Source organism: Notolabrus celidotus, chromosome 11, assembly GCF_009762535.1.
Source record: "Notolabrus celidotus isolate fNotCel1 chromosome 11, fNotCel1.pri, whole genome shotgun sequence".
In the NCBI taxonomy this organism is placed as follows: Eukaryota; Metazoa; Chordata; class Actinopteri; order Labriformes; family Labridae; genus Notolabrus; species Notolabrus celidotus.
This window is the reverse complement of record NC_048282.1, coordinates 17,536,903-17,562,455: the sequence shown is the minus strand read 5'-3', so window position 1 is coordinate 17,562,455 and position 25,553 is coordinate 17,536,903. Positions and strand designations below refer to the sequence as shown.

Here is a 25,553-nt window from a genome sequence, read left to right as displayed (position 1 = left end):
AACACATAAGGATCCTGCAGCCACGTGAGGAACGCATCCATCCTAACCCTCCATCTGCCTAAATGAAAACTTCCTGTTTTTCTTGAGGAAGGAGGGGCCTGAGAGTCTCTAAAAGACTGGTAAACAGTAAAAAAAATACAATTAGCCTGGTAAGAATTTCACTGAAGATGAAGATTTTACTCATTGTGCTGGTGTTATTAGGTGTGTTGAAATAAAATCTGACATCAGCCTTTTCTATTCCCTGAATGACATTTTAATGTTAGTTGTTTTTCATTTCCAGATATCCCTCCTCTGAAAGGGCAGCAGAGGATCAAGGAGTCTGAACACATTCTGCTGAAATTCGCCTTCCCTTCTTTTTACAACAGTTACAGTAAGTCGTGCTGCAAACTGTATCCAGGAGGATGTTACAAGCTGCTGGACAGTACAGGATATACCTGCGACTTACTGAAAGGAAGAGTGACGAAAATGGAGAACAACGGATGGATAGAGTTTAAAATATCCAATGTGCAGTTTGTGGATGGAGGATATTACAGATGTATTGTGCTTGGAGCTGATAACCGCATCTACAGAGATTACTTTGTGGAAGTATTTGGTAAGAACTATTGTCCTTAATCTGCTGTTATTCATTTTCATCATGCATGTGCTTCCTGTGTTTACAATAATGGGGGAAACTGCATTATCATACAATACATGTTGACTTGTATATTAATATTGAAGTGTCATTCATTGCTCAGTATGTCGGGAGAAAATGTAAAAGTGCAGTACTGTCATAATCTCTGGAAGCTTCTATGATACTTTGGCATTCTGCAGAAGTTTCAGGTCACCCCAGCCGATCTCAACCTTCAACAATGACAACCATGAAAACTCCAAACACTACCACATCTCTCCCAGAATCCACTGGGCCTGTTCTGGCACAGGATCACAGTGACAGTCCCAGGTTTGCATGCTGCACAAACACACTGCACATTACTCTGTGTCTATTGCCCACTAACCCAACAGAACTATCTGACTGTAGTGTCTCTGTTCCTCACAGAGCTCTTTGGGGTTTTAGCCTGCCACTGGTTGTCATTGTGTCCATTACAGTGATGCTCTTCATCACTTCAGTCATTGGTGTGGTTTTCTGCAGGGTTAAGGCTAAACAAAAACAGTCTGGTAAGCATGTTCCTTAAATTCACCATCACAAAAAACCTGCATGCCCATCAGTGATTCATGTTGCTTTGTGTATTGTATTGCACCCAAAGAACTGTTGTTTTCTTTATAGACAAATATGGAGACACTCCACATGAGTCATTCAAACAAGAGGCCTCGGTGAGTGCTAAAAAGGGAACATGTCGCCTCTGTGATTCATCATCACTTGTTTGTAAGTGTTTATTTTTGAAAACTTCCTCTACAGCACTGCTTCTGTTTGTCTCCCCCAGGACACCAGTGGCATTGTCTACACCACAGTGGACTTCAAAGCTCACCAGAAACCAACAGAGGTGTACGCAAACCTGAAGACACACAAAACCCAGTCAAGAGCCCCTGATTCCACCTGGAGTGCAGAGCATGGTGGGATGGTGGAGTACTCAACACTAGCAGTACACCAGTAAAGTTAGTGTCTGATTTCAAAGTTTAAAGTTTAATAGTTACGTTTAGCATCTTTTAGCCTGTGTGGAATATGACAGACAATAACCAGCAGGAAGTGGAGGATCCAGCCTTCTGGTAGCTGTAAAACCGTCATGCCTTCACCTTTATATGTAACATAAAAAGAGATATTAATGCAATACGAGAAATTAACCATTATAAAGCATTTTATCTTCTAAAATGAAGACACGTTTGTGTTTGATCTTGTGTTTTTTTCTGCTTCCAACACTGTGCCCCTCTTTGTGTGTTAAGATTGCAGACAAGTTGTCTGATCCCCTCAACAGGTTATCTTTTGTTACATCAATGTTGGCTCTTATCAGTTTCTTTTCTGTTACAACCTCAAAGCAAACTTAGCTCTCTTTTAGCTATTCTAAGTCGCTCGATAATCTATTCTCAGCCTGCTCTTCCTTTACTCACCAAAAGCTGGAGGCAGTTCTTTTGTATCATCTCTAAAAGGTCAAATTTCTCTTAAGAGCAGATAAACGAACAGATCAGATGGGTTCTTATTCCTCTGACATTTCAGTGAGAATCTATGGTGTCTAAGGATGTGTCTGAAGACATGCTGTACTGATACAAAATCTGTGTTGATTTCAGAGTAATGGAAAGTTTGCATAATGCTTTTGAGAATAATCCGAAATCTGTTCAGTGCAAAGGCAGCTTCATCATGTTTGCAGATACTGGCTATGATCTCCTTTTTTTGGTACCTTTTTTTTACTCTCAGTCTTAAAAAAAAAGCCCTCATGGGGAAATATGACTTTATTATAATTCAGGTGTTTTATTTAACTTCACAGACTTGGACAGACAACTGCACTGACTCAGGCATCAAATACGGTATAGTCCTCAAGAAGTATTTAGGGACAGTCACAGGTAACCATTGAAACCTGATGTGAACTTGAACCGTTTGGGCTGTGTTGTAACAAATTGCTGGTAGCTTTCATTGTATTTCAATATTGCACATTCAAATTTTAATTACATTCTTACTTTTCAATGTGAAGTTAGACAAATATATTTCAACTCCTTCAAGATTAAAGATAAAATGAAAAATTGTTGCACTCTGCTGAGTTATTTTCAAAGTACAAAAACATACACATGAATAAAACTAATTCAAGTCAGTCACACCCCAGACATAAAAGTCTGGTTCTGCCCCTGGCAGTACGCCCCACTGAAGCCCTCTTTCAGGATCCAGTGTTGGTCAGAGCCACTGTTGCAGCTGTGGAGGCTCTGTGCTGAGGGTAAAGAAAATAGATTCATTCTTCTGGACTCTTCATTACAGTGTTGGAAACCTTTCTGCTGCAGTGGGAAAAAATGACCTCAAAGACATAGGCTGATGCAGGTGAATAAAGTGCAGCCACAGATCTTGTATTTATAGGTATTTCACACATTTCCAGCAAGTGACCAAGTACTGCTTAATTATTTTTATTGAAGAGTTTTGACGTCAGAGCCTTAGATGTGTATTTATCCTGGGTTTCACAAAATGAGGAAAATCCACAACGGTGTGGAGGTGTGACTCAGTTTTTCGTATTGGTTCGTTGAGACTCCAACTCAGGCATTCATGGTGTTGATGTCACCACTGATGGAAACGTGGTCATAAAGAACAGAAAAGGTTAGATTCTATTAAGCTCTGATGAACATGGGTTTGTGCTCAGTATTTTTATTTGTGTTTTCTTCGTACCTGTCCATTTTTGTTGGCAGAAGTCAACCATGTGGTTGGTCCAGGGTAATGGTTGCTGTCAGCACCTCCAGTGACCAATTCACAGCTGGCTAACTGTTGCTAAGAGAGCAAAATAAAACTAATGTCAAACATAAACTTAATGTCACAGCAAATGACATGCACACTCTCAGCCCACTTATTCCATCAATCCTTGATCATGTTGTCAAACACAGGCAAGATGTCAGAGGAGATGGTATGGAAGTCAAATCCCTGGCTACCATCAGCCTGCTGAAAGCCATGATGGAGGCCACTGTCTGGCTTTCTCCAAACACCTGGTTGGCCCCAGAGATGCTCCCCCTGGACACAGAGGACAGTCACAGTTCAATAGAGAGCAGAGACATTTCTGGTTGAAGTGTAAATAGATAGACACTAAATTTTGTATTCTCTGGGGGTTTTGGTTACCACAACAGTGTCACTGACCAGAAAACCAGTCATACTGGATAGACAGAGGCTGAGCTCTCATTTAAAGGGGAAGGACTACTTTCGACTTAATCTCCTATTTTCTCTTGAGGAGAATAGTTTATCTTTCAAATGCATTTTAGCAATATGGCAAGAGAATGTGTGCAGAACAATCTCAAGTCATCATTTAACTTTTCTGAGTTCTGATATAATATAATATAAGGACAATATGTCCTCCATCTCCTCCAAATGTTAAAAAGTGAAACCAAAACAACGCCTTGATGGGTGACATAATAGAACCAAGGCATGTTGAAAAGGGATATGGATGATGGAATCACATAATTAATGTCACTCCCCATTCAGTAAGCAAAGCACACTCTCAACTTACTGTTTACACAGAAAAGAACCATCAGTCTACAAAGGGACAGATACAATACAGGTAAAACAATAAGATCAAGTAAATCAGAGTCTTGGACACACACCAGCATTGTTGTCACTGGCTTGATCCAGACTCATAGAGCTTAGACATCAGGGTTTTGTGGATGCTTTTTATTTAGTCATATCATAAGCCCCTCTCCTGCAGGGCTTTCCTACTATGGCCGCCTTGCCTTGATCGGGGGGATCCCACACACAGACAGTCCAACATGTTTCAGCTGGGTTACCCAGTAAGTATTCTTTACTTGAATCTTTTTGCTGGCTATAAAGGTGTGAGTTCACAGCAAGCTGGCCTTTAGACTTCCCCCTCAGGAATATTAGATGGAGAGATTGTCCAAACAATTCAGCCCATTCAGCTGAAAAATGTCAAATAAATGAAGGGACAGACGTCTTTTCAAGCAGCCAGCTCAGACTTAGTCATGGAAGACAGAAAGATACAAGGACTGGAATGATGAAGAGCTGCATCATGGTGCCGATCACCTCTCTTAGACTCACGCAAGTTTCTTTTGTGACTTCCATTACATTCAACATAACAAGGTTGTGTCTCAAAAATGCTCACCCAGATGACATAATGTCATTGTAAAGGGATTCAAAGCAGCCCAGCAAACATAAGAGCAATAACATCTGAGATAATGTGATGCTTTTTATTATCTGACAGATATGTTTGATAAAAAAACTGACTTTTTGTGCTGACATGTAGTCTAAGAGATTTGATGTCAGAGCTTCTGTTTAAAGCTGATAAGGAAACTTTTCATGGCTTTCCAAGAGTGAAAATTAGGGTTTCATAAGCAGCATTATGTGCTATCAATATGCATGAAGCATAGCACTCATGGGAATGACTTGAAGCGTGAATAAGTATAATAAAATGGTCAGTCAGTTTTAAGACGCTGACTCAGAGACAGCTTCATGTACTGTGCTTTGACCTGAATGGAATATTGATTTTATATTATATATACAAAGTTGATTATACATATTCAATTTAACCTGAAATATGAATCTCATCCTGGAGTTAAATGTAACATCACCTAGAAGCCAGGGATGGCACAGTTCAGACTTAGTATTCTCTCTGACCATTGAGGTTGGCCGACTCAAAAGTATTCCAGAAGAAAACAGACTTTGTGAGTTGTGTGATTTGGACAAAGGAGAAACTGAGTCCCATCTTCTTTTGCACTACACAAAATACAAAGCCCTAAGACATTTACTGCATCATGAAATCCCTTGTCAAAACCATGAAATATTGTGGCGGCAAGGTAAACAAAATTGGAATGGCCGTTTATGTTTGATGTGTTTAAGCTCGCTAATTTTACCTCAAGAGCCTGAAATAGAAGACAAGATAGTTTCTTTAATTAGTGTATATTTTGATTTAATTTTCGAGTTCTGTTTTATGACATTGCATAAACCTGCTGTGTGTTCTGATCCTGGACTATAAATTCTTGTTCTCATGTAAGCCCATGCTTGAATGGAATTTTGTTTCAAAAAAATATTTTTTACTGCTGTCTAATTTCTTGACACACTGGGATTACCTCTGTGTTCATAGTGGTGGATAAGATTATCTACAGGTATTAATAGTTATGCCATATTGTACAAGCTGTGATACATGTAAAGGTGTCTTGCATTTAAATTGTTACTCAGCATATAGAAAACAAACACTAGTTAAATTTACTTGGAGTATCAAACTTTAGAGTACTTATCTGAAGAAAATAGTTCCCACTGGTTTTAAATATATATGTTATTATTTCATATTTTCTTTTGTTGGTCATTCATAAACATTATCTTTCAATGTTTCACGATTCATATTTCCGTATTTTTACTTTCTATAAAACCTAAAACCATGCAATAGCATTAATATTGATTTCCATCTGTTGCATAACCTGCTAAAAATCCTCACATGAACCGTATTCAAACACTTTACAGAGCACACGTACAAGGACATTATTGATATTATACTTTTATTGACAATGATAATTTTACATTTCTCTTGATAAATTAACATAAAGTGCACAATGATAACAGCAAATGTTCCACTTCACAAATAGCCTTATCATTTCTATCCAGAAAAAGTGTCTGATGTCTGCTGCAGCTGCTTTTTTTTACATGTTACACTGTCTTGGTTTTTGTTTTTCTGTCACTGATGGGAGGATTGACAGAATTAACACTTTGTATTATAGTGCATAGAGTACACAAATGAAGAGTACAGTCAGTGTGGATAACATATGTGCTTTTTTCCTCTGTGCTCAGCTTCATCTCTGTGTCTGTTAAAAATCCAGGTTTTTGAAGTCCTCTGTACATCTATACTTGCTCTCAGCATACCTCGTGCACACCAAGTGGGGAAGACAGGGACAGGTGTGGTGTTGCCTCTTTCCTAGATAAGGTACCTGAAAAACAGAAAGGAGGGATAATCTGGCAGTGTAAACCCTTCATCTCCTGACAAGTGGAGTCTTAAAAGTCCAAAGTGAGAGGCAGGATTGGTGTTAGCAGATCTAATTGTTGCTATCCCCGGATAATCAAAGTGATGTATGGCTCTGATTGGCCATTTCACTGTGGAAAAGATCGATTGATTCTGCAGTTATCAGCAGCTTTTCTAAAGCTTAAGCCAACCTACCGGCACTTGATAGAATCTGGATTCCCACTATAGAGATTGCGTGGGCGAGAGAAGAAAAGTGTGTGTGTGTGTGCATGACTGTGTGTGTGTAAGAGAGCATGATCAGGCAGATTAGTGACATCACATTTTTCTTCACCTTATGACTAAAAGGGTGGCATTCATCCCCTTCCACTCCTCTGGGGACACACATCCTCAGACCCCTCAGCCACAGACTAACAGCACAGCAAAGACCGAAACCACACTGCAGGTCTCTCTCACAGGCCTGCAGGGGAAAGAGAGGGAGGGGGGGGGTATTATGAAAAGACAGACAGAGGAGAATACAGAAGGAAGAAGCAGGAAGATCTCTTAACAATAAATCAGTTTTATTCCCATCTATGTAAATAGAAATGCCCTCTCATGTTTGTGCAGTCAACGCCTTTATTTTCATCACTTGTCATCTCTCTAATTCATTTACAAATGAATATCAACCACTGAGATAATTTCCTCTTGTTTTTCCAGAAGACTTAAAGCAGAGGAGGATGTGGTCTCCTGTCAGTCTAATCCAATTTGACAAAATCAATCCAGATAAGTTTATTAGTGCTGGTTATTTATATATATGTACATATATCTTAAATAAATTAAATGTGGATAGGAAATTGAAAGTCAAGGGTGAGTAGATTTACAAACACACTGTATGTAGAGAACATCACTCATCCTCACAACATCTTGAGACTACATTGTTAATCAAAACAATGATCAAATTTCATGAAGTTATCTCTTAAAATAATTTTATGAAGGACAAAATCCAAACATTTGCTTTCCCCAGACTCTCATATTTAGGAATTTGCTAGTTTATTCAGTTTTAATATATTGTTAAATCAACAGTTCAGGGTTTCACACAGTTTGTAAAAAAAAAAAAAAGTGTAATGGAAGACATCATTTTAGGCACGTAAGGGCATTTATGACTATTTTACATGTTATACAAATACAAAATAATTAATTTAGTATTAGAAAAAAAAAAAGAAACAGTTAAGTAAAGTTTGTTTTAACTTCAATTAGTAAGTATAAAATCCCATTGGTACTAAAACCCAAGAAAAGAAAGAGTGAAACAGTTGTCTGGTTAAGAATCAGTAATTGAGAATGAAATGACCCCTCCCCCAAAACTTGTTATAATCTGATAAACTTGTTAAGTAACGGTGCAAAACAAAGATAGAAACCTTGACTCACCCCGGTGATGACAGCTCCTCTGGAGCAGCTCAGAGACAGCAGGAGGAAGGACAGCAGCACCGCCCTGAAGCTCATCACAGCAACAGGACAACTGGGCTCTTTCCACAGCTCTTACTGCTGATCAACAGCTGTTCACGGTCTCTCCAACACCTAGATCGGCTCTACAGTCAGTCATGAAGAGATCCTAAACTCCTCAGAGTGGAGAGCAACACTCTCTCCCTCCCTTTATCCACCTCAGACCCCCACCCAGGACTCCCCCTCCCTCCCATCCATTCCTAATGATGTCTGAGATCTCCCCACGCCCTCTCTGCCTGTCTCCTCAGAAGCTTCGTCATCTTACTCATCTGGATGACGGTGATGGCGGCTCTACTTATAGAGCTTTAGGATTTGACCATACATCTGCTGGAGGGAAAGGCAGACATCATTCAAGTGGTTTAAGTTGACACAAAAAGTGAAGAAGACTACTCAACAATGGATGGCATTCATGTGAATTAAAATGAACATGACATCTCTGTGTGAGAAAAAGGTTACAGGTGTCATGAAACCCAGAGTTATTTGTCAGCCTGAAGGACAGGACAGGACAGACAGGACAAAACAAATCACCATCACAGCTACTTAATGAGTTTAACAAAATTACAGGCTGCCTCATGAAGAGCATTAATGGCTGGAAAGTTTCATTCTTGTATGTGTACCATGGTGCCTTGTAGTGCGACAGCTGCAATCAACTTGGGCCGTCTATGTTTGCACGCACAGAGAGAAAAAGGCCTGTAATGATAGGTTGTCACATCATGCACTCTATGATCTGTGTGACGTTTATCATCGTGACTGTTTTGTTAATATTTTAACATAATGTATGATACTAGACTGTGTTCAGAATCTGTCAAATTATGTCTTTTGGGTGAGAACACAACTTTGTTTAGTTCTTTACAGGTTTGAGACAATGCATCTTTTTATAACTCATTCATACGTTCCATATTTACACTCACTCCCTTTAAAACCAATTGTTGTAATACTAAAAGTTTGAGCAAATTCATAATAACGTATTTTCTCTACACCTTACTGACAATGCTCCTTACACTATAATGTCACTTAATGGATAACAGAATACAAAATTAAGCCATATTGTGTGCTAAAGTGCAGTTTAAGGCAGAGTGACAGAACTGATTTAGAGTCAGGTGCCTATTTTGGGTTTGATTCATTTGGAGACCTAGTGGAGTGACAAAGTGGCCACTTGCAGCAAATAATGATAATGCATGCAAGATCATGCATGTGTGTGTGTGTGTGTGTGTGTGTGTGTGTGTGTGTGTGTGTGTGTGTGTGTGTGCGTGCGTGCGTGCGTGTGTTTGTGTTTGTGTTTGTGTGCGTGTTTGTGTGTGCGTGTGCGTGTGCGTGTGCGTGTGTGTGTGTGTGTGTTTGTGTGTGTGTGTGTGTGTGTGTGTGTGTGGGGCAGAAGACAAAGATATCACGTGGATATGGAGCGTGTGTAGATTAATCTGTTTGCATAAACTTTCAGTTCTACATGGGTTTGCCTACGTGCATGCTGGGACACTGATGGACAGCCGGCTGTCGTCTAAAGCGTCCAAGGTCTGATTTAAATTGTGAGCAGAGAGTTATGGGTGAGCAAAGAGGAGAGGATAAGATATGAGTATAGAAGAAGAGAGGGAGCGTACCCCATGGGTTAGTCAGCAGGACATTACCCCGCTGCTGTGCAGGTGATGGATTCCTCCAATGCAGAGGCCACATAATTACATTCACCCATTTCTGCCCCATCAGCAGGAGCAGTGAAGCCTTTCTGTCCTGGGACAGGCAACAGAAATCATGCAGGAAGGTGAGCCCAGGCATTGGCCTCCAGCTAACTTTAGAAAATAACATATTGACAAAATCCATCAACAAAACACTGCAAGAAATAAGTTTCCTACTTCATATTCATAATATAAATACTACATTTTGTGTTAAAAAAGGGAAAAGACGTATGCAGTTCATCTTATGCTGTTAAGTAATTTATAGTGTATCATGCAGCAGTATGTTCAACCCAATCTGCTATGTGAAATCTGATGGTGTCTAGGAAGGTGGACATGGTTTTGTCTTTAAAAATTCTAATATTTGTTTATAATTAAGGACCATGCAGCTCAAAGAGCTGAGGTTGGAAACCTCAGCCTAATGTCATAGTCATCTGGTTGTGTACGGCTATGAAATGCTTGAGCACAAAGTGGATTATTAATAAAGATTATATGACAGTTTATATAGCAGAAAGAAATAACCAAAGCAGTATAATTCTATATTGATTCAATTGTAAATATATTTATTCATTTTCTTGAAGGGAATTGCGTGTGAATGATTACGTGTAGGCAGAGTTTCATCACAGACTCATCTAATTCAGAAATGAATTTAGTAAGTGATGACCTTATCCCAGAACAGAAGCTAGAGAAAATATAAGCATCCTCCTGTGGGCTACTTTATCAACACAATATATCAAATGGTGGAAGTAGTACAAGGGGCCTATAAACTCTTGCATATTACATTTAAATACTGTCTTATTTGTAAATGTAGTATTACGATTTCCGCACATACTGTACACAAGATCAAATGATCAATGTATCCATCTTTTCATCAACCTTTCAATCAAACTTTCCATCCATCTATTAATCAACCACTCTACGTATGATGTAACCCTATTTACCGTCACTTTGTTAGGTTCTTTGGTGGTTTGTTATTTGAGCGAGCATCGTGCGGTTTGGTCCTCGCAGAGACCCATAGTTCACGTGACAGGCACCTGACTTAACCCGGAAGTCTTGGAGAGGTAGTCAGAACAGCAACAAAACTTCCTACATAAACTCTGTTTTTTTATTGATTAACGATTGTTCATCATGGAGTCAACACTCGAACAGCATCTTGATGATACGTAAGTTATAACCAGACCGTGTTCGGGTTTGTATTTTAATGACTGGCACGTTCAAGACGGCTCATAGCTCAATGTTTCTGTTTTTGGCAGCATGAAAAATCCAGCAGTCGTCGGGGTGCTCTGTACGGATCAACAAGGACACAACTTGGGCTGTAAGTGAAGACTTAACTAGTATTTGTAGTAACTGAGATTTGAATGGGTCATTTACTTTGGGTGGAAGCAAAGCATCAGTTTATTTACTGAAAAGGAACTAAAATATAAAGGGTAGTTATGATGTGGAGAGAAATAGGACTTTCAATTTGTAAATAACTTTCACAGATGAGGGTCCCACTGTATAGTAGTTGGAGCACATGTCATCTACACATTACCTTTTTTGAGAGTAATCTAAGTATATTGCGTTTTGGACAGTTTTCAACAAAAGACCACATCTTAAGATTCAAGACTCAAGACTCAAGAAAGCTTTATTGCCAAGTGAGCACGCACAACAAGACACCAAGGACAATAAATATAAACCTGAACACAAATCAAAAAATTCTAAATAAAAATAAAAATACTATCTGTACAAAGAAAGGTATAGAAGTACTTTTAAAGACATGAAATAAGTTAAATTAGCCTAAGCCAGAGTGCACATATAGTAGATGAATATAATAATAAAATATGTTATGAAATAATTTACAATATTGAAAATGGTTATGAAGTATTGCACTGGAAATCCAGTATTGCACATGTATCATAGGAGTCTTTAGTGGTTTACAGTGTGATTGTTCGTGAGGGATATGACCTGAGGGAAGAAGCTGCACTGGTGCCGAGATGTTCTGGTGCTCAGAGTTCTGAAGCGCCGGCCACAGGCCAGCAGGTCAAAGAGGGGTGGTGACCCAGGTGAGAGGGGTCCGTGAGGATTTTCCCTGCCCTTAAGACAACAACACGGACTCTGGAAACTTGTAACTAGCTCTCTGCACTGACTTACTGACTGACAATTGTGGCTCCTCCTGTATACATAAGACAAACCACAAAAGTATCTCTCTGAGAATCTTCTTCAAGACCTCCTTAGCCCTACACTACATACACAGAACACTACTGTTATATCTGCACGATCTGCTTTTTTTTCTTACAAAAGACACCTCATACTACATGTCAGTAATTGTGGTACCTACATAGAGCTCAGTTTAAGGTATTTTTTATTAAGGTATTAAGTGTCTGAGAAATTAGAGCTCAATGTCACTACCAGACCACTACTAGTGCTTGAAGAAAATTGAACAAATTTATTTACAAGTGATAGTTATGGTCCCTTCAATGTCTTACATGCAGGGCTTTGTGCAGTGTGTGGGTTGATAAACACATGATAGTAGTGCAGATGAGAAGAAAATCAGATCAGTCCATAGTGATTACAGGGAACTGAAACAAGATTAAATGAAGGTGTAACTGGCTTGTTATGGTTAAGACTCTAATGCGCTGTTGATTTGAAAACTCACATTTCTTTGAAAATAGTTTCTTTTATTTAATGACTGAGGAAAAGAAACTGAAAAATGTTATATGAAGAACTACTTTGAGCTTCCTTTAATCTTTAGATTCCCATATAAATGCTTGAAATGAACAAAGGCACTTTATTTCAACTTATAAACAATTTGATGATATGATATGCAGTCCAGGGTCAAACACATCCATAGGTTAAACATTTCTTCTAAGTAAATGTCTTGGATAACTTACTAATAGTACTGGTAAAACACTGTTTATAGATATCATAAATGTGCTATGATTCCCTGACTGATGTGAGACTCTTCTAGAATACTGCCTAGACCAAAATATTCAACCATTCCTTATGGGAGGCCTTTAGTGCACTGTAATGCTCTGATCAAAAATATAGAAGATCACTTAGTATGACAAAAACAAAAGTTCAAATTTCTTACATGACAACTAGAAGTTATAAGTATCACGTATGGATTTATAGATTGGATGTATGTACTTATGATTACAGTTTTTCTCAGTCGCTTTGGTACATTTCTCAAATCATCCTCGACATTTGCAAAACAGTAAGTGCATTTCTCAAAACAATTTGTACAAATAGCAAAACACCATGGATTACCTGCAAAAGCCAGTATCTTGTTCAAAATCCTTAGTGTATCTCTCAACAGTAAATATCTGTGTCAATGAACATGTTAGTGCCATCAGAATGACAAGTCCTTGTGTCATTGTGTATGGATAAGACAGTCAAAGTGCTTAGTCATCTTGTCAATATAACAGTGTACTCTGGCGGGACGTCCTGATGTAAACTATGGCTAAAGTTTTGATGACAGCTATTGTAAATTGTAATTTACACCTTAGTGTATTGTGACTCTTATCTCATCATCTGCTTTGCCTCCCAACTCCTCCACCACAAAGACTCTCTCCTCTTCCTCTTCTTCTTCTCTCTGGCTGTTGACCCAGTCCAATTCCTTGTCCTTCCATTGTCAGACATTGTAACATTGTGTTGTGCTCCGGCTATATATATACTTGCCAGTTGATGGTTCATGAGATTCACTTTTTAGCTATTTCAGAAAACTGGTTAATCATTGGTTGATCTAATGCTTCACACATGTCCCTTCATTAGAGAAAGTCAAGATTCACCTGGGAGCAATTTACCAATTCAGGACAGATTTAGAAAAAAAGTCTAATGGAAATGTACAGAAATATGACTGACATATTCTGACAACATGTTCAACCATTTTGCATGTGAAGACTTATGTAATGAACTAATGCCTAAATGTTGTGGAGGGTGAGACTATTCAACAGAGACCCATTATAATTCATTTTGATCAACATGACATAAGCACTTGATAATGTAGGAAGCAGCAGAGAATTGTACATAATCATTTGCATGGATGTACCAAAGCATTTACAACTTGTTCAAAGAAGTGAGAAACTGCTTTTTTGATGTGCACAAGTGACGCAATGATGTGAAGATTGAACAAGTAGTTTTGAGAATTTCAATCCTGATCTGAGAAATGTATCAAAGCGACTGAGAAAAACTGTGAATAGTTTAGTCTGTACTGATCTTTTTTCTTAAAAACTCTGCACATTTTTTTGTCTCCCTTTTCCAGGCCGGGGCTCCCTGTCTGATGAACACGGGGGTGTCGTGTCAGTTTTAACCAAACAAGCTGCAGCCCTTACCAAAGACCCAACAGACACTCCAACTGTGTGTCTGGAGTCTGAGTCAGGGTGAGAACTCGCACAACCTTTGCTCTTTTTTTTGTATCCAACTTTCATCTGCCCCTTACTCCACCTTGTGAATTTAGGAGTTCTGGCTGTAGTGTTCTTGATTAAGTCCCAGGGAGATCAATACATCTAGGAAAAATGGTTGAAACTGATCCAAAATCAGAGATTGAACACCCACCATTTGTACCTCAGACTGAGCTCAGAGTCTTGGCAAAGGGATGTTTCATTTGCAGAGTTGTACTGCCACCTTCTGGACAAAAATCTTATAGATTCTGGGTATCAGTGACTTCACACCACCATCAATACTTATGATCACCAGGAAGTTGTCGTTCAGATGTTGGAATTGTATAGAGTGACAGAGTCCACAGCTTCAAGTAAGGTTTGGTCAGAGATTTGTTAATTAATTGAATTGAATGTATCATTCAATAATCTGATTATTGTTTGGGTTTTTTGGATTTGGGTTTTTATGCTTTGTTCTTATGTAATCTCTTGCTTGTATGTCAAATCACTTTGTAAACTCTTGCTTTGAGAGGAACTTCACAAATAAAATTATTATTATTATTATTATTATTATTATTATTATTATTATTATTATTATTATTATTATGTTTGCATTGTAATTTATCTAGAAAAGCATGGACTCTATTGCTGGTGCTCATGCTTATAATGAAGATGTTATTAATGCATCCTAGGGAATCGAGTTCATGTGGTTTTCTGGTATTCTTCAAATAATTGCTCATATTGTTGAACAATGCCTAATCATAACATATGTATACACAGTACCTGAGGTGAATGACATGCATTGATACAGTTTTATAGTCCAAAGCGATAAAGCTGTTGATCTGTTTGATTAATCCTAAGACTATTATCTTGTTTACATTTTTCTAATATTTTTGTTTTTCTAGGAACATTCTGGTGAGGACTCATGGGACCATCACAGTAGCAGTCCACAAGATAGCATCCTGAAGAAAAGCATAATCAGCGCTTTATTGTAAACAAAATATAAACAGGATCTTTAAGTTTATGCACACAATTTTATTTGTCCATGTATGTTGTGTTTTCTGTATTATTCAGACCCCACCACTAGAAAATTAACTAGAAAATTCATGCTTTGTCTGGTTCCTTAGTATTTTGAAAAGTAATTTTTATATTTACCAATCTGTCATTGCTGTTTTGCTTCTGACATGTACAAGTCAAAGTGTGTGTCATGTCACTGCCTGCCATGTTAATGCTTTGCGTGCCTTTATTGTTAACATGTCGGTCACTCTAATGCAGCCATGCAAAGAATAACAGCCCTCAATAAACTTTAACATGACTTTGAGATGTTCAGTCTTGTTAAGTGTTCATTATTTTCTCCTTTGCTCAGTGTTTCGTGGTTAAACTTTTCCTGTTAGTTGACAGCTGTGAGAGAGCCACGCAGGTTTCAGTAATCATTGATTGAAACCTCCATGAAGCAACTGAAGATGTGCCTCGAGGTAATATTTCACATTTAAATTGCCTTTAGAAGGATGTTCGGGGGTAACTCTTGGAACATAAAGGGTAGTTTTTTTCTGAAATCACTGTTCTACCAAGCACGTGGTTTTCAGTCTGCGGTGTACATAGATACAGCAGTGCGCCTTGGTGGCAGTACCTGACTAAACTCTGCGGTGGCTCTGATGTTTTGACCGCAGAGCTTTTTTTTTCTCTTCTTCTCCTCGCTCCCCCTGAGCCCTCAGGCATAGCAGAGGTTCACTGCTACGCCTCAGTCACGTGGCTCTCCTCGGTGTGGAGGCTTTACTCTCTGCGGCTCCTCGGCACAAGGCAGTGATGTGGAGGCTGAAATGTGAGATGCAACTCAGAGGGGCTCGCTCGTAGAGGTAAAGTTATGGCACGTTCATCCTCGGAGAAAAACGTCCCGCAACAGTTTCTCTCCTCCAGAAGGTTCATCTCCGGTGACGCGCACGCCTTCCAGGGACGCACAAACCCGGAGCGAGAAAACCGAAAATGAAGCGTCAAATTTAATTAACTGAATCGAAGAATAGAAAAGGACTGAAGGAGTTTTCAGGTATGACATTTTTTTGCTATTGGTTCAATTAAAAAGATAATTAGGTTTTTTAAACAAATCATGGCAAAATTTACATTTAGGTAAGTTTGGTCAATTATACATTTATTTTCTTTATTTTTGGAATACTTTTGTCAGAACCAACTTTCCAAAGCAAAAGTTCCTTCAAACTGTTTTAAATCCAAAAATCATTTAATGTTTCCAAACTTTTCTCCCACATTGCGTCACTGCAGGTTTCTGCCTCTTTTTCTCAGATGACACCTACACAGCATCTCCTTGAAATTCACAGCTCAAGTGTCACTGCGCCTGGACTTTACGCATCATCTTAAAAAGACCCTTTTCTTCTCTCCCAGCAGCAGAGTTGAGCTGAGTTGGGGGACACGATGCAACAGGCCTGTGAAGTGCAGATAACAACAAGCTCACAGCCACACACGGTAAGACCTCCCTGTTCTCTCTCTCTCTCCCAATAATACGGTTTTGTGTAAGCCAAAAGCTCTCAGCTGAACACTCTGTGTTTACTACATAATCTCACAGTTTCTCAGCTCTGGTGCTTGGCTTAACTCTGAACTCACTGCTATGGTCAAAGGGGGGAGATTCCAGATTGTGCATACGGACTTTTCAATTGATGGAAAAAGTCGAGCAAATATAAATTAATACAAAGAAGACAGAAAGTTAGTTCGTAAAACAATTGTTTTTATAACGGGAGTTGAGTAACACAAGATTTAATTTTATCATTATTGCAAATTTCCATGGAGAAATCTAAATTCTACTTTAATACCCTTATACATATTAGTTAAACTTTCAATACATAATCTGCACAAAATCAGGTTATAGGCAGTGTTGGAACATGGCCATAAACCCTGTATTTAGACTTTGTAAGTAAATGAGTATCCCTCAGTGAGCCTTTTAACTCTACAAAACTGTTCAGTAAGGATTACACCATGCACTTGTTCACCTCCGCTGATAAGGGAGAAAGACTACAGGACTACATTTCCTCATACCACTGTGTGAGTAACAACAAATGTTTATAGTCTCTGTTTGAGGACAGTAATGCTGCAGAGAGAGGTGTACCACTTGAAGTAATGCTCGGGCCATGCTGTATATTGAATATATTAGGTCTACTGTTACAGTGGTGTCAGCAGATATACTGTACTATATACTCCCCATCTTTTGGTGTTCCTACAAAATGAGAAGTAGAGAAGTATATTTTGCAGTGTTGGAATGAAATTTCAAACTTTTTTTTGAGTCAGATCTTTGACCCATATTTTGTGTCTCTATCCATGAAGCTGATTTTCTTGTCTTAGATGTAAGCCCACTTAAAGAATAAAGCTATGTCAAATTAGGAATAAATGCTATTTTTCAAGCTGTGGTTATTCGACTAAAGACATGTCAGTGCGGATTATGAATGTGGAAACTCTCATTGTGAGCTGTCCATCAGTGCAGCAGTGTCAACATTCTCATGTGATACAAATCAAAGATCCTTTGTTGCAGGTAGAAAAAAATGTTTGCAAAGGTTTGTCTAGCAGTCTGTACACTACACTTAAAAAGAATGCACATTAACAAGGTAAAGCTTTTGACCCTTTTAACCTGTAGACGCAGTTGGAAGGGTGTCTTTAAGCACAGCTGCGGAGGGGGAAGGGGGGTTGGAGGGGGGGCTATCCTGCTCTCTGCAGGTGTGGGCACTCTCCTCTGCAGTGGGGATGTGGTGAGAGCGCACAAGTCAGCAGCAGGCGGACATCTGGCCAACTTTGTTTGTGGAGGAAGCTGAATGAAACATTCCTCTCAGTGCTACGTATATGTGGATTCAGACAGCTGACTGAAGTAGTTCCTCTGCATCCCAGTCTGAGCGCAGGTGTATGGAAAACTACATTTAGTCATTTGAGGGTTATTTTCTGTAAAAAAAAAACAACACATAGACCTGATTTTAGACTTGGTAGCTCCAGGCAGGGCAGAATTTCTGTTTTGGTCCCTCATTTTAATCAGAACCATCCCAACAAATTTCCAATTGATTTCCATGCAAATTCTGACAAGCGACTTTGGTAACCTCAGTCTTAACTGCTATTGACACCAGCAGGTCAAAAATTACATTGATCCTTTGAAATATTTCCCGGATCAGCATTTTTTGCACAGACCCTTATTTCTACAATTAATCCTCCAAACTGTCAAATTGACCTGTCATTGTCTGGACAGTGCTGCTTATGTCACTACTTTGAGGTTCCATGGATGTGAATTCACACATGCCTCTGATCTGAAACTTCTTGTCTCTCTTGTTCTTGTGTCATTAGTTACTTCACTTATAATTGTCCACCTCCTGTTTCAGGTGTAAAGCCAATATTGACACAGAGTTACCAGTGCCCTTCAACCAGCTTGAGGATGACACTCAGAGAATAGGACCACCTGAGTTAATTCTTCAACCCCAGAGCCGTCAGGCAAACTACCAAAGCAACAGAGAAGGTAACTCAACAATTTTGTCCCCTCAGAATAGTTGGAGATCTGCAACTAATGCTGTTGCTGCCAATGTTGTAATCCTTGAGTCCAGGACTTGGACTTGAGTCTAATTTTCAGGACTTATGACTTATCTTGGACTTGAGCACTGATGACTTGGACTTTGACTTGGACCCAAGCACTGACTGCATTTAGACATGGGAGATGGAGACGATGACTGACTTATTTATAAAGAAATACTGTTTCATTATTTGTTTTTGTGTGTTTTTGTTTAAGTTCCTGATTATTTATTCCGTTTTTCGAGCAAGGGCTGGAACATGTGTTCACCTGCACGTGCATTCACACGCTGTCTGATTCAGCAACAGTTCATGTCAGGATGCCCAAAGAGGCAACAGGGCAATTGGGACTCATATAGGACTCAGACTTGGAATCTTCTTTGGGGGCTCGGACCCAGACTTGAACACAAGGGACTCAAGACTTGGCTTAGACTCAGGGATTCATGACTCAACTACAACATTGGTTGCTGCACAGGTAAAAAGCTCACCTGACTTCTTGTCACTCAGAGGTGACACGAAGTGTGTCATTCTTATCCTGCATTTTGACATTTACATGTCCCTGCTCATTTTATTGTGTTCCTGATATTATTTCACTTTCTTTTACATTGTTTCAACATTTTGTATTTCTTTTTCATTTTCCTTTTTCCAAACGTCATCACGAGGCAGTCTGTAGTCTGACAGAGATTCTGAAGAGTAGCAGGCTTAGAGCTTTACTGTCCTCAAATAGACTCTTGCTGAACTTGTTTCACCTGTCTTAAACAGTCAATTGTCTGTGATAGTATCACAACCTGAAATGTGTTTATCCTACACAATTACATTCTTACACATTCTTCTAAGCATGAAATTCCACCTCTATGTTGACCTGCCACACAAGCTTTGTACAGAGGGCTAAAACTTTGGCAGGTTGCCACCTGATTTTCTGACTCAGACTACCAAAGCTCAAGCTTGTTGAAAAAGCAGCAGTCTCCAAGGCTTGTTTTATCAATTCTTAACTGATGGTAATGGACTGCATTTATAAACCATCCTCCCCCTTAAGAGCCTGCTCGTTTGGATTGATGCACAATGACTCTGGGCATAGGTTGGCAACCAAGAATGCTCCATATGTATTCTTTATAGACCAGAGAGAGAAGGTCACATTTGTCAGCTGCATGTGAAGTAGCCTTCAAAAATGGGACATCCTTAGACAAACTGCTGTGACTCAGCTGGTCTTGATATGCAGAATGTCTCTGAATTGAGACACAGCTAACATGTGACATTCACCCTTTTTACAAACATATTTACACAGCAGTAATGGGTGGTGCTGCCATCAATACGTACGCACACATTCAAAAGGCTATCCCCTCAGGGCTGACTTGGGGTCCTTTGTCCTGCCCAAGGACACTGACATGTAGACTGCAGGAGCTTGGTATCAACCCATCAACCTTCCAGTTGGTAAACAACCGGCTTTGAGCAACAGCAGCTCCTAGATCACTGGAACAACACCATAGTATTCTCATACAACCACACACAATCATTTGTCTAATCTGAACATCCGAACACATACCTCACAGCGATCAGAATCATTGGCACCTTTACAGCACCTGTGAGGAATTTTCAGCTGGCTATGAAACAGACTGAAATTAAAATTTATGTCTCTTGAAGTCTCGAAAAGATAATGGATAAAAGATTCAACAGTTTCACTGAATGCAAGACAGATCTTCAGCACCAGTTTAGCGAGTCGTATAGAGTTCAATTTAAAAAAAAGAAAAGCCATAAGACAATTATAAGGTTCTAAGAAGAATATTTCACATCAGAGAAAACAAAAACAGGTAGATGATTAACAGATAGATAAAATGTAATTCTAAAGGTGGAATCACATAATAGCTGGTCTATAGCCCTTTTCACATTGTGAGTCCACAAGCACGCTGTAACGCAACTCCCCCACCTGACTGTTCTGTATTTAAATATTGACGGCAAAGGTGTAATATTGCTGTCCCAGTGTGTCATTTTACATTGCGAGGTGGGGTTGTAGACAAACGAGAGGTAAACACACAATTATAGCTCCACATACACACACTCAGACATGCACTCACACACAGTGCTAGTCTACTCTGCCTGACCAGTTTACAGTGATCCTGTCTCGTCTTTGTAACACCTGTTACTACCTCTGATGCCGGCACAATGGCGGGACAACTTGGTGTTATTTTAACTCAGTTTGACATAAAGTGCATGCAACTTTAGATCAGAGCGATCTCTGAGTTTTAAAAAATGATATGTGCCATTCAAAGTGCAGTGGTGTTATTTTTCATGGTGGCAACATGAAGAAGGAGGAGCTGCGATGGCTTAACTATGGTGTTCTGGAAGGGACAAAATAGCACTAGATTAAAGAAAAATATGGCTACTTACTTTAGTGTCATCTTATACAGATGTGAGTGTTATTCATTTTCTCATCCAACTATACCACCAATAAGCATGTGATCAAATCTTCCAAGATGTGGAAGTGTTTTCGAAGCCTATTTTCAATGTATTCTGAGTACTTTTTGTACTTGAAAAGCTCTGTAACGCTGGTTCTATGTGACACACAAAAAACACATGAAAATGGTTTACACATTTCTGCCAATGGTTTCAGACCACAGATCAAAAGTTAGCAAAAACACACTAATATTCAGCAATTTGCCAGCAAAAGCAGCAAAGGGTAAGACTAAAGTATTAAACATAGATGTAAACAATTCTGGATTTAAATTCTTTGGGGGGAAAAAAATCTGCTTTTGCAAATCTTATATGAGGACAGAAATGCTCTGAAAACATATGTTTGACCCTTAGGTTACATAAAATGCATCTTTGTATGTAAATTTGTCTGCCTCCATTAAAATTTCCATTGGATATTTAAGACCTAAAGCACAGATTTGGACTCAAAAAATAGGCTTGAAAGGTAGCAGTGAAAAGATCTGCTGCCTTTTTCTCATTGTGTGAGTTTTTTAATTCATTTTTTACAAGGGCACACTTTTTAATTTTATGCCTCTGAATCTTTATGTCAAAATAGTGACAGGTTTTTTTCTGAACATGACTACCAATATTACCTCAATTAAATCAAATAATAGACTGGTCCAAAAATGTTACGGTTGGAGCAAGAAAAACCGTGGTGGAAACGTGCAACAACACAGTGTTAAAACCACACTACAAAGTGCTGATCTCCAATCCCCCCTCGCTCATACCCCCGGCACATTCACAAACATGCACTCAAGCACTCAACTTGTGAACAGCACATGGGGGGGAAATACTTTCCTCACAGTACACTGGCCCAATTCATTCCCCTTTTAATCCGCTCTGTGTCCCCTCCCTAATTTGGTCCCTGCTTCTTATACATGTCTCAGACTGAGGTAGTGATAGGCTACAAAAGACTGCTAGTAAACACAGGCTTACTATGCCCTTCTTACTGGAGCTTCTGTCATCAGTTTACCTGTTTTCTCTTTACTTTGTTTCAGTTTCATCCAACAGTAAGCTGAAAAATAAAGTTTGCATATGTCATTTTTCTTATTAGGATACATACATGTATTTCCATCAGTCTCACCATAAAGAGTGGCAATAATTTAAAAAAAAAATGATATCATAGGTTGTTGCTGGATCAAAACTTGGCGAGCAGCTTTTAATCTCCTTAAAGAAGGATATGGTGTAATGCGCCTAGAATTTAAGAACAAAAATTGTAAATTTTTGTGATTTAACTTGAGAAAATCAAAAAGCAGAGCAGACAATTTGTTTCCTTTTAACAAGCTACATTACTTAAAAGGCAGCCTGTTACCTTTTGTGACCTTTCATTTCAATTCAGGTGCTAAAATTTAAATCAACAACTAAGACTAGCAAACAGAATATAATGTAACTGCCCACATGTGCAGATGTGAGCTTAGTGTATTTGTTTCTTTCCATTAAGATCTTTGAAATACTTTTCAAATTAAATGTATAAATGTTTTAAAATTTGGACTAAACTCTTGTTAAAATCCTGATTATCAAGATTTATTTGCTTGAAAGAACTTAAGTATTGTTTCTGTAGGTCCCTTGTTAAAACTGCAGCAGCTTATAAGAATACACAAAATGTTTTTTTTTTGGTCAAAGCTCATCTAATAATGCTAAGTGAGGAGCAGGATCTTTTTGAAGACCCAGTAAGCGGTCCCCAAAGAATGCAACCATAAGAGTGAAAATTCCACCCCACGTTTCCTGTCCAGGTGACAAGTCAATCTTTAGTACATCATGGTCTACTCACATCAGAGGCATGAGCAAGTCTCTGCTGACTCCCCTCACAGCAGGAGCAAAGGCCCATTCACACAGCTGCAGTCAGATGGCTTAAGTCTTAACTTCATAAGTTACACATAAACTATGTGTACATACACACGTGTGGACACATGTATCCACAGGAACATTATGCACACCATACATGACTTTTAGTAATCCAGTCATTCCCTTGAATCTTTCTGCCATGTGTCAGGAAAACGTCAAACCGATATGTTTCATGGAGGTTTTTTTATGTCTCTGTACTGGTAAGAAATTATCCTCAAATCTGGAAAAAACATCCACTCAAGAGTGAAATAATAAATGTGTGGTGATCTAGGATTTCACCTTAAAGGAGTTTTGACTGTAGCTGAAGAATTCCTTGATACATTAATGATGTTACAATTTTGCACAAATGTCTATTAAAGAAGAATGATGAAGTGATGACACTTTGTAAGGGCATATAGCACTTTTACTGTGATGTCCTGAAATCAAAGTTATCATGGAAACAAAACATGTTTTTTTAACTAGCTTTATGTGTCAAACTTCCCAGACATGTAGCATAGTTCATGGCTGCCCTAGTTGCTACACGTGCAGTGAAAAGATAACATCACCTAAAGTCAGGGCTTTCTCTATTTCTTTACACACTGTCTAAATACAGAAACCTTTTGTTCAGGTGAGATAGCTGCACATAACAGATCTTAACAGTGTTGTTTTATTTATGACAGCTGTATGGCAGCCCCTCCCTTACGCTCATGTGTGTAAAAAAAAACAGACACAACAGGCATTTCTGCTCTTCCCTGTGGAGATCATTGATCTCTGCCTGCCTTGAGTTGATTTGAAAATGCCTTCAATAAAACTCTGGGTAAAGCCCCCAGGTTGGAACTCTTTTAATAAAGAACTTTCCATTACAGATGTAAAGATATACTTGATTGGTTGGCAAAGAAATACAACTTTCAGAATACCTGTGTATACATTAAATGCATTTCTTTTCTCCGAAACTCAACGGCCACAGGTTATCTATAATTACAAATTGTGTTGGAGAAAAAGAAAGCAACACTAAAACATGTTTGTGCTTCCAGCGGTCAAAATTCTACTATTCCTAACTAAGCTTTTTACTGGTGCTCTGTTAAGTTATAGTCCTTAGTCAAAGAATGCCAAAAGAGCATGAATTGATGCAGTTCTTAAAAAAAATCATAAACAGGTGTAAGTGCACTGTAGTAATGAGATGAGCACATTTAAGTAACCTATTACAAAACTTTTATTTAAGATATCGAGTGTATTACAGGATGAGGGTGTGACTGTGGCTCTGCACTTGCAGAAAACTGCCTAGAGGCATATCTCAATAGGATGCAACATTTGATAGAATAGCTAACAGGATGTGCATGATGAAGACCTAAAAAGAGGAAAGTTCTGTAACTAGCTAAATACTGCGAGGTGCGGTGCTCATGGTGGATTAAGATGAGATAAGACTGAGTCTTATCCTGTCTTGGTGCTGGGTCTTTGTTAATAAATCAACATAGAGTATAGTCTAGACCTGCTATGTTTGTAAAAGCGTCTTGAGATAACATTTGTTGTTTTTTGGTGCTATACAAATAAATGATTGATTGATTGATTGATTGATTGATTGATTGATTGATTGATTGATTGATTGATTGATTGATTGATTGATTGATTGATTGATGAGTTTAAAGTCTTCAATCCAAAGTAATTTAATCCCTGCTCTTTCTAAAATATGAAGTTGAAAAAGTCAGTCATAGTTTTAAGCCCGCACATTTTCAACTTGTTCAAACTTGTTGATCAAAGTAGGTTCAGTGAAATATCTATATGATTTTGCAAATACATTGCCAACTCTTTTCCCATGAGCTCATGAACCAGATGTATGAGTTTCTTGGTTTTACGTAACGATGGTCTATTGCTGCCTCCCGGAACTGACCTGTAGATTTTTGGTATTCAGCTTAAAATATTACCAAGTTAAAACTTCATCTCAATCATCTAAGCAAACTTTAGCCCATAATGTCACAGACCGGATATATAGCATGCTGACAGGGAGCTTCTACAGTGCATAGACATGATTTATTATTTGACCTGCCGTGACAAACACTCTTTATGTAAACACTGGTAAGACAATCAGTCAGTCACTCCAGCTCGAAAACTGTAATATGCACAAAAGAGGTGAAAATATAACCAGAGGTAGCTGTACTGTAACCTTCCTGTTTCACAGCTCAGTGGCTTCAAAAGTGAATATGCTGTTAGTGTGTCCTGTTGGTTTAGCCTTACAAGAACAGAATGTACCACAACACTATGAATGAAAGGTTAACAATAAACATCAGTTTCATCCTTAAATAGGTAAAATTGATTTGATTGGTTGAGAGTTGTCTGCAAAGTTTCTAAAAGAGAAATGATTATAGGAAGAAGAAAGTGATCTTACAGTATTTTTTTTTCCTTGAAACGAAAAGAATGATAATTGTCCCAGAATACATTACATTTAATTTATTTTCTTTAAAAGTACAACTGAGAGGAGTAATTGGATGTGGAGATTCTAGTCATGAGTAACACTTTGATATATTTAGCGATTGTGCGAAGACCTTGTAACATTTATTTATTTTTGCTGTGCATGTTGTAAAAAATAATAAGATGATAAGTGCTTCTGATCACCCAGCCATGACTTGTTTAACATGTTGATTTTTTTCTTGCAT

At 38.6% G+C, this 25,553-nt stretch overlaps 4 protein-coding genes across 7 annotated transcripts in view; 3 read left to right on the top strand and 1 right to left on the bottom strand.

Annotated features, from left to right (window-relative positions):
* Positions 1 to 145: 145 nt before the first annotated feature.
* LOC117821816 lies at positions 146 to 2,634 on the top strand. Of its 2 annotated transcripts, XM_034696329.1 has the most exons (7): positions 146 to 201; positions 281 to 592; positions 811 to 937; positions 1,034 to 1,152; positions 1,262 to 1,308; positions 1,419 to 1,590; positions 2,415 to 2,634. In XM_034696329.1, exons 1-6 carry the CDS (start codon positions 168 to 170, stop codon positions 1,587 to 1,589), a joined length of 810 nt encoding a protein of 269 aa, XP_034552220.1. In that variant the 5' UTR covers positions 146 to 167; the 3' UTR covers position 1,590; positions 2,415 to 2,634. The 2 variants fall into 2 exon arrangements, with proteins under 2 accessions (XP_034552220.1, XP_034552219.1); XM_034696328.1 differs by lacking the exon at positions 2,415 to 2,634 and having other exon boundaries at positions 1,419 to 1,808.
* A 3,500-nt stretch (positions 2,635 to 6,134) lies between these two features.
* Positions 6,135 to 10,713, bottom strand: prok1 (prokineticin 1). 2 transcript variants are annotated; one of them, XM_034695268.1, is made up of 5 exons: positions 10,657 to 10,713; positions 9,647 to 9,832; positions 7,977 to 8,378; positions 6,907 to 7,032; positions 6,135 to 6,543 (listed from the first exon to the last, which is right to left on the bottom strand). In XM_034695268.1, exons 3-5 carry the CDS (start codon positions 8,049 to 8,051, stop codon positions 6,424 to 6,426), a joined length of 321 nt encoding a protein of 106 aa, XP_034551159.1. In that variant the 5' UTR covers positions 8,052 to 8,378; positions 9,647 to 9,832; positions 10,657 to 10,713; the 3' UTR covers positions 6,135 to 6,423. The 2 variants fall into 2 exon arrangements, with proteins under 2 accessions (XP_034551159.1, XP_034551160.1); XM_034695269.1 differs by having other exon boundaries at positions 7,977 to 8,375.
* A 3-nt stretch (positions 10,714 to 10,716) lies between these two features.
* Positions 10,717 to 15,399, top strand: lamtor5 (late endosomal/lysosomal adaptor, MAPK and MTOR activator 5). The gene is made up of 4 exons (XM_034695270.1): positions 10,717 to 10,878; positions 10,969 to 11,030; positions 13,956 to 14,073; positions 14,976 to 15,399. Exons 1-4 carry the CDS (start codon positions 10,844 to 10,846, stop codon positions 15,034 to 15,036), a joined length of 276 nt encoding a protein of 91 aa, XP_034551161.1. The 5' UTR covers positions 10,717 to 10,843; the 3' UTR covers positions 15,037 to 15,399.
* Positions 15,400 to 15,593: 194 nt separating this feature from the next.
* Positions 15,594 to 25,553, top strand: part of slc16a4 (solute carrier family 16 member 4) — a 29,479-nt gene continuing 19,519 nt past the window's right edge. Inside the window, exons 1-3 of one of the 2 annotated variants that reach the window (XM_034695266.1) lie at positions 15,594 to 16,114; positions 16,468 to 16,545; positions 18,432 to 18,565. The gene's annotated coding sequence lies outside the window, so the exon portion shown is untranslated. Of the gene's footprint in view, positions 16,115 to 16,464; positions 16,546 to 18,431; positions 18,566 to 25,553 lie in introns of both variants that reach the window. The other variant, XM_034695267.1, reaches the window with a different exon arrangement.

Coding starts and splice junctions, on each gene's coding strand:
- LOC117821816 (XM_034696329.1), top strand. CDS start 168: ATGAAGATTTTACTCATTGTGCTGGTGTTATTAG. Junction 202..280: donor CATTGTGCTGGTGTTATTAG/GTGTGTTGAAAT, acceptor TTTCATTTCCAG/ATATCCCTCCTCTGAAAGGG. Junction 1,153..1,261: donor GGCTAAACAAAAACAGTCTG/GTAAGCATGTTC, acceptor TTTTCTTTATAG/ACAAATATGGAGACACTCCA.
- prok1 (XM_034695268.1), bottom strand. CDS start 8,051: ATGAGCTTCAGGGCGGTGCTGCTGTCCTTCCTCCTGCTGTCTCTGAGC. Junction 7,033..7,976: donor GAGGAGCTGTCATCACCGGG/GTGAGTCAAGGT, acceptor TTTCCCCTGCAG/GCCTGTGAGAGAGACCTGCA. Junction 6,544..6,906: donor GCCACCCTTTTAGTCATAAG/GTGAAGAAAAAT, acceptor TCTGTTTTTCAG/GTACCTTATCTAGGAAAGAG.
- lamtor5 (XM_034695270.1), top strand. CDS start 10,844: ATGGAGTCAACACTCGAACAGCATCTTGATGATAC. Junction 11,031..13,955: donor ACAAGGACACAACTTGGGCT/GTAAGTGAAGAC, acceptor TCCCTTTTCCAG/GCCGGGGCTCCCTGTCTGAT. Junction 14,074..14,975: donor TGTCTGGAGTCTGAGTCAGG/GTGAGAACTCGC, acceptor TTGTTTTTCTAG/GAACATTCTGGTGAGGACTC.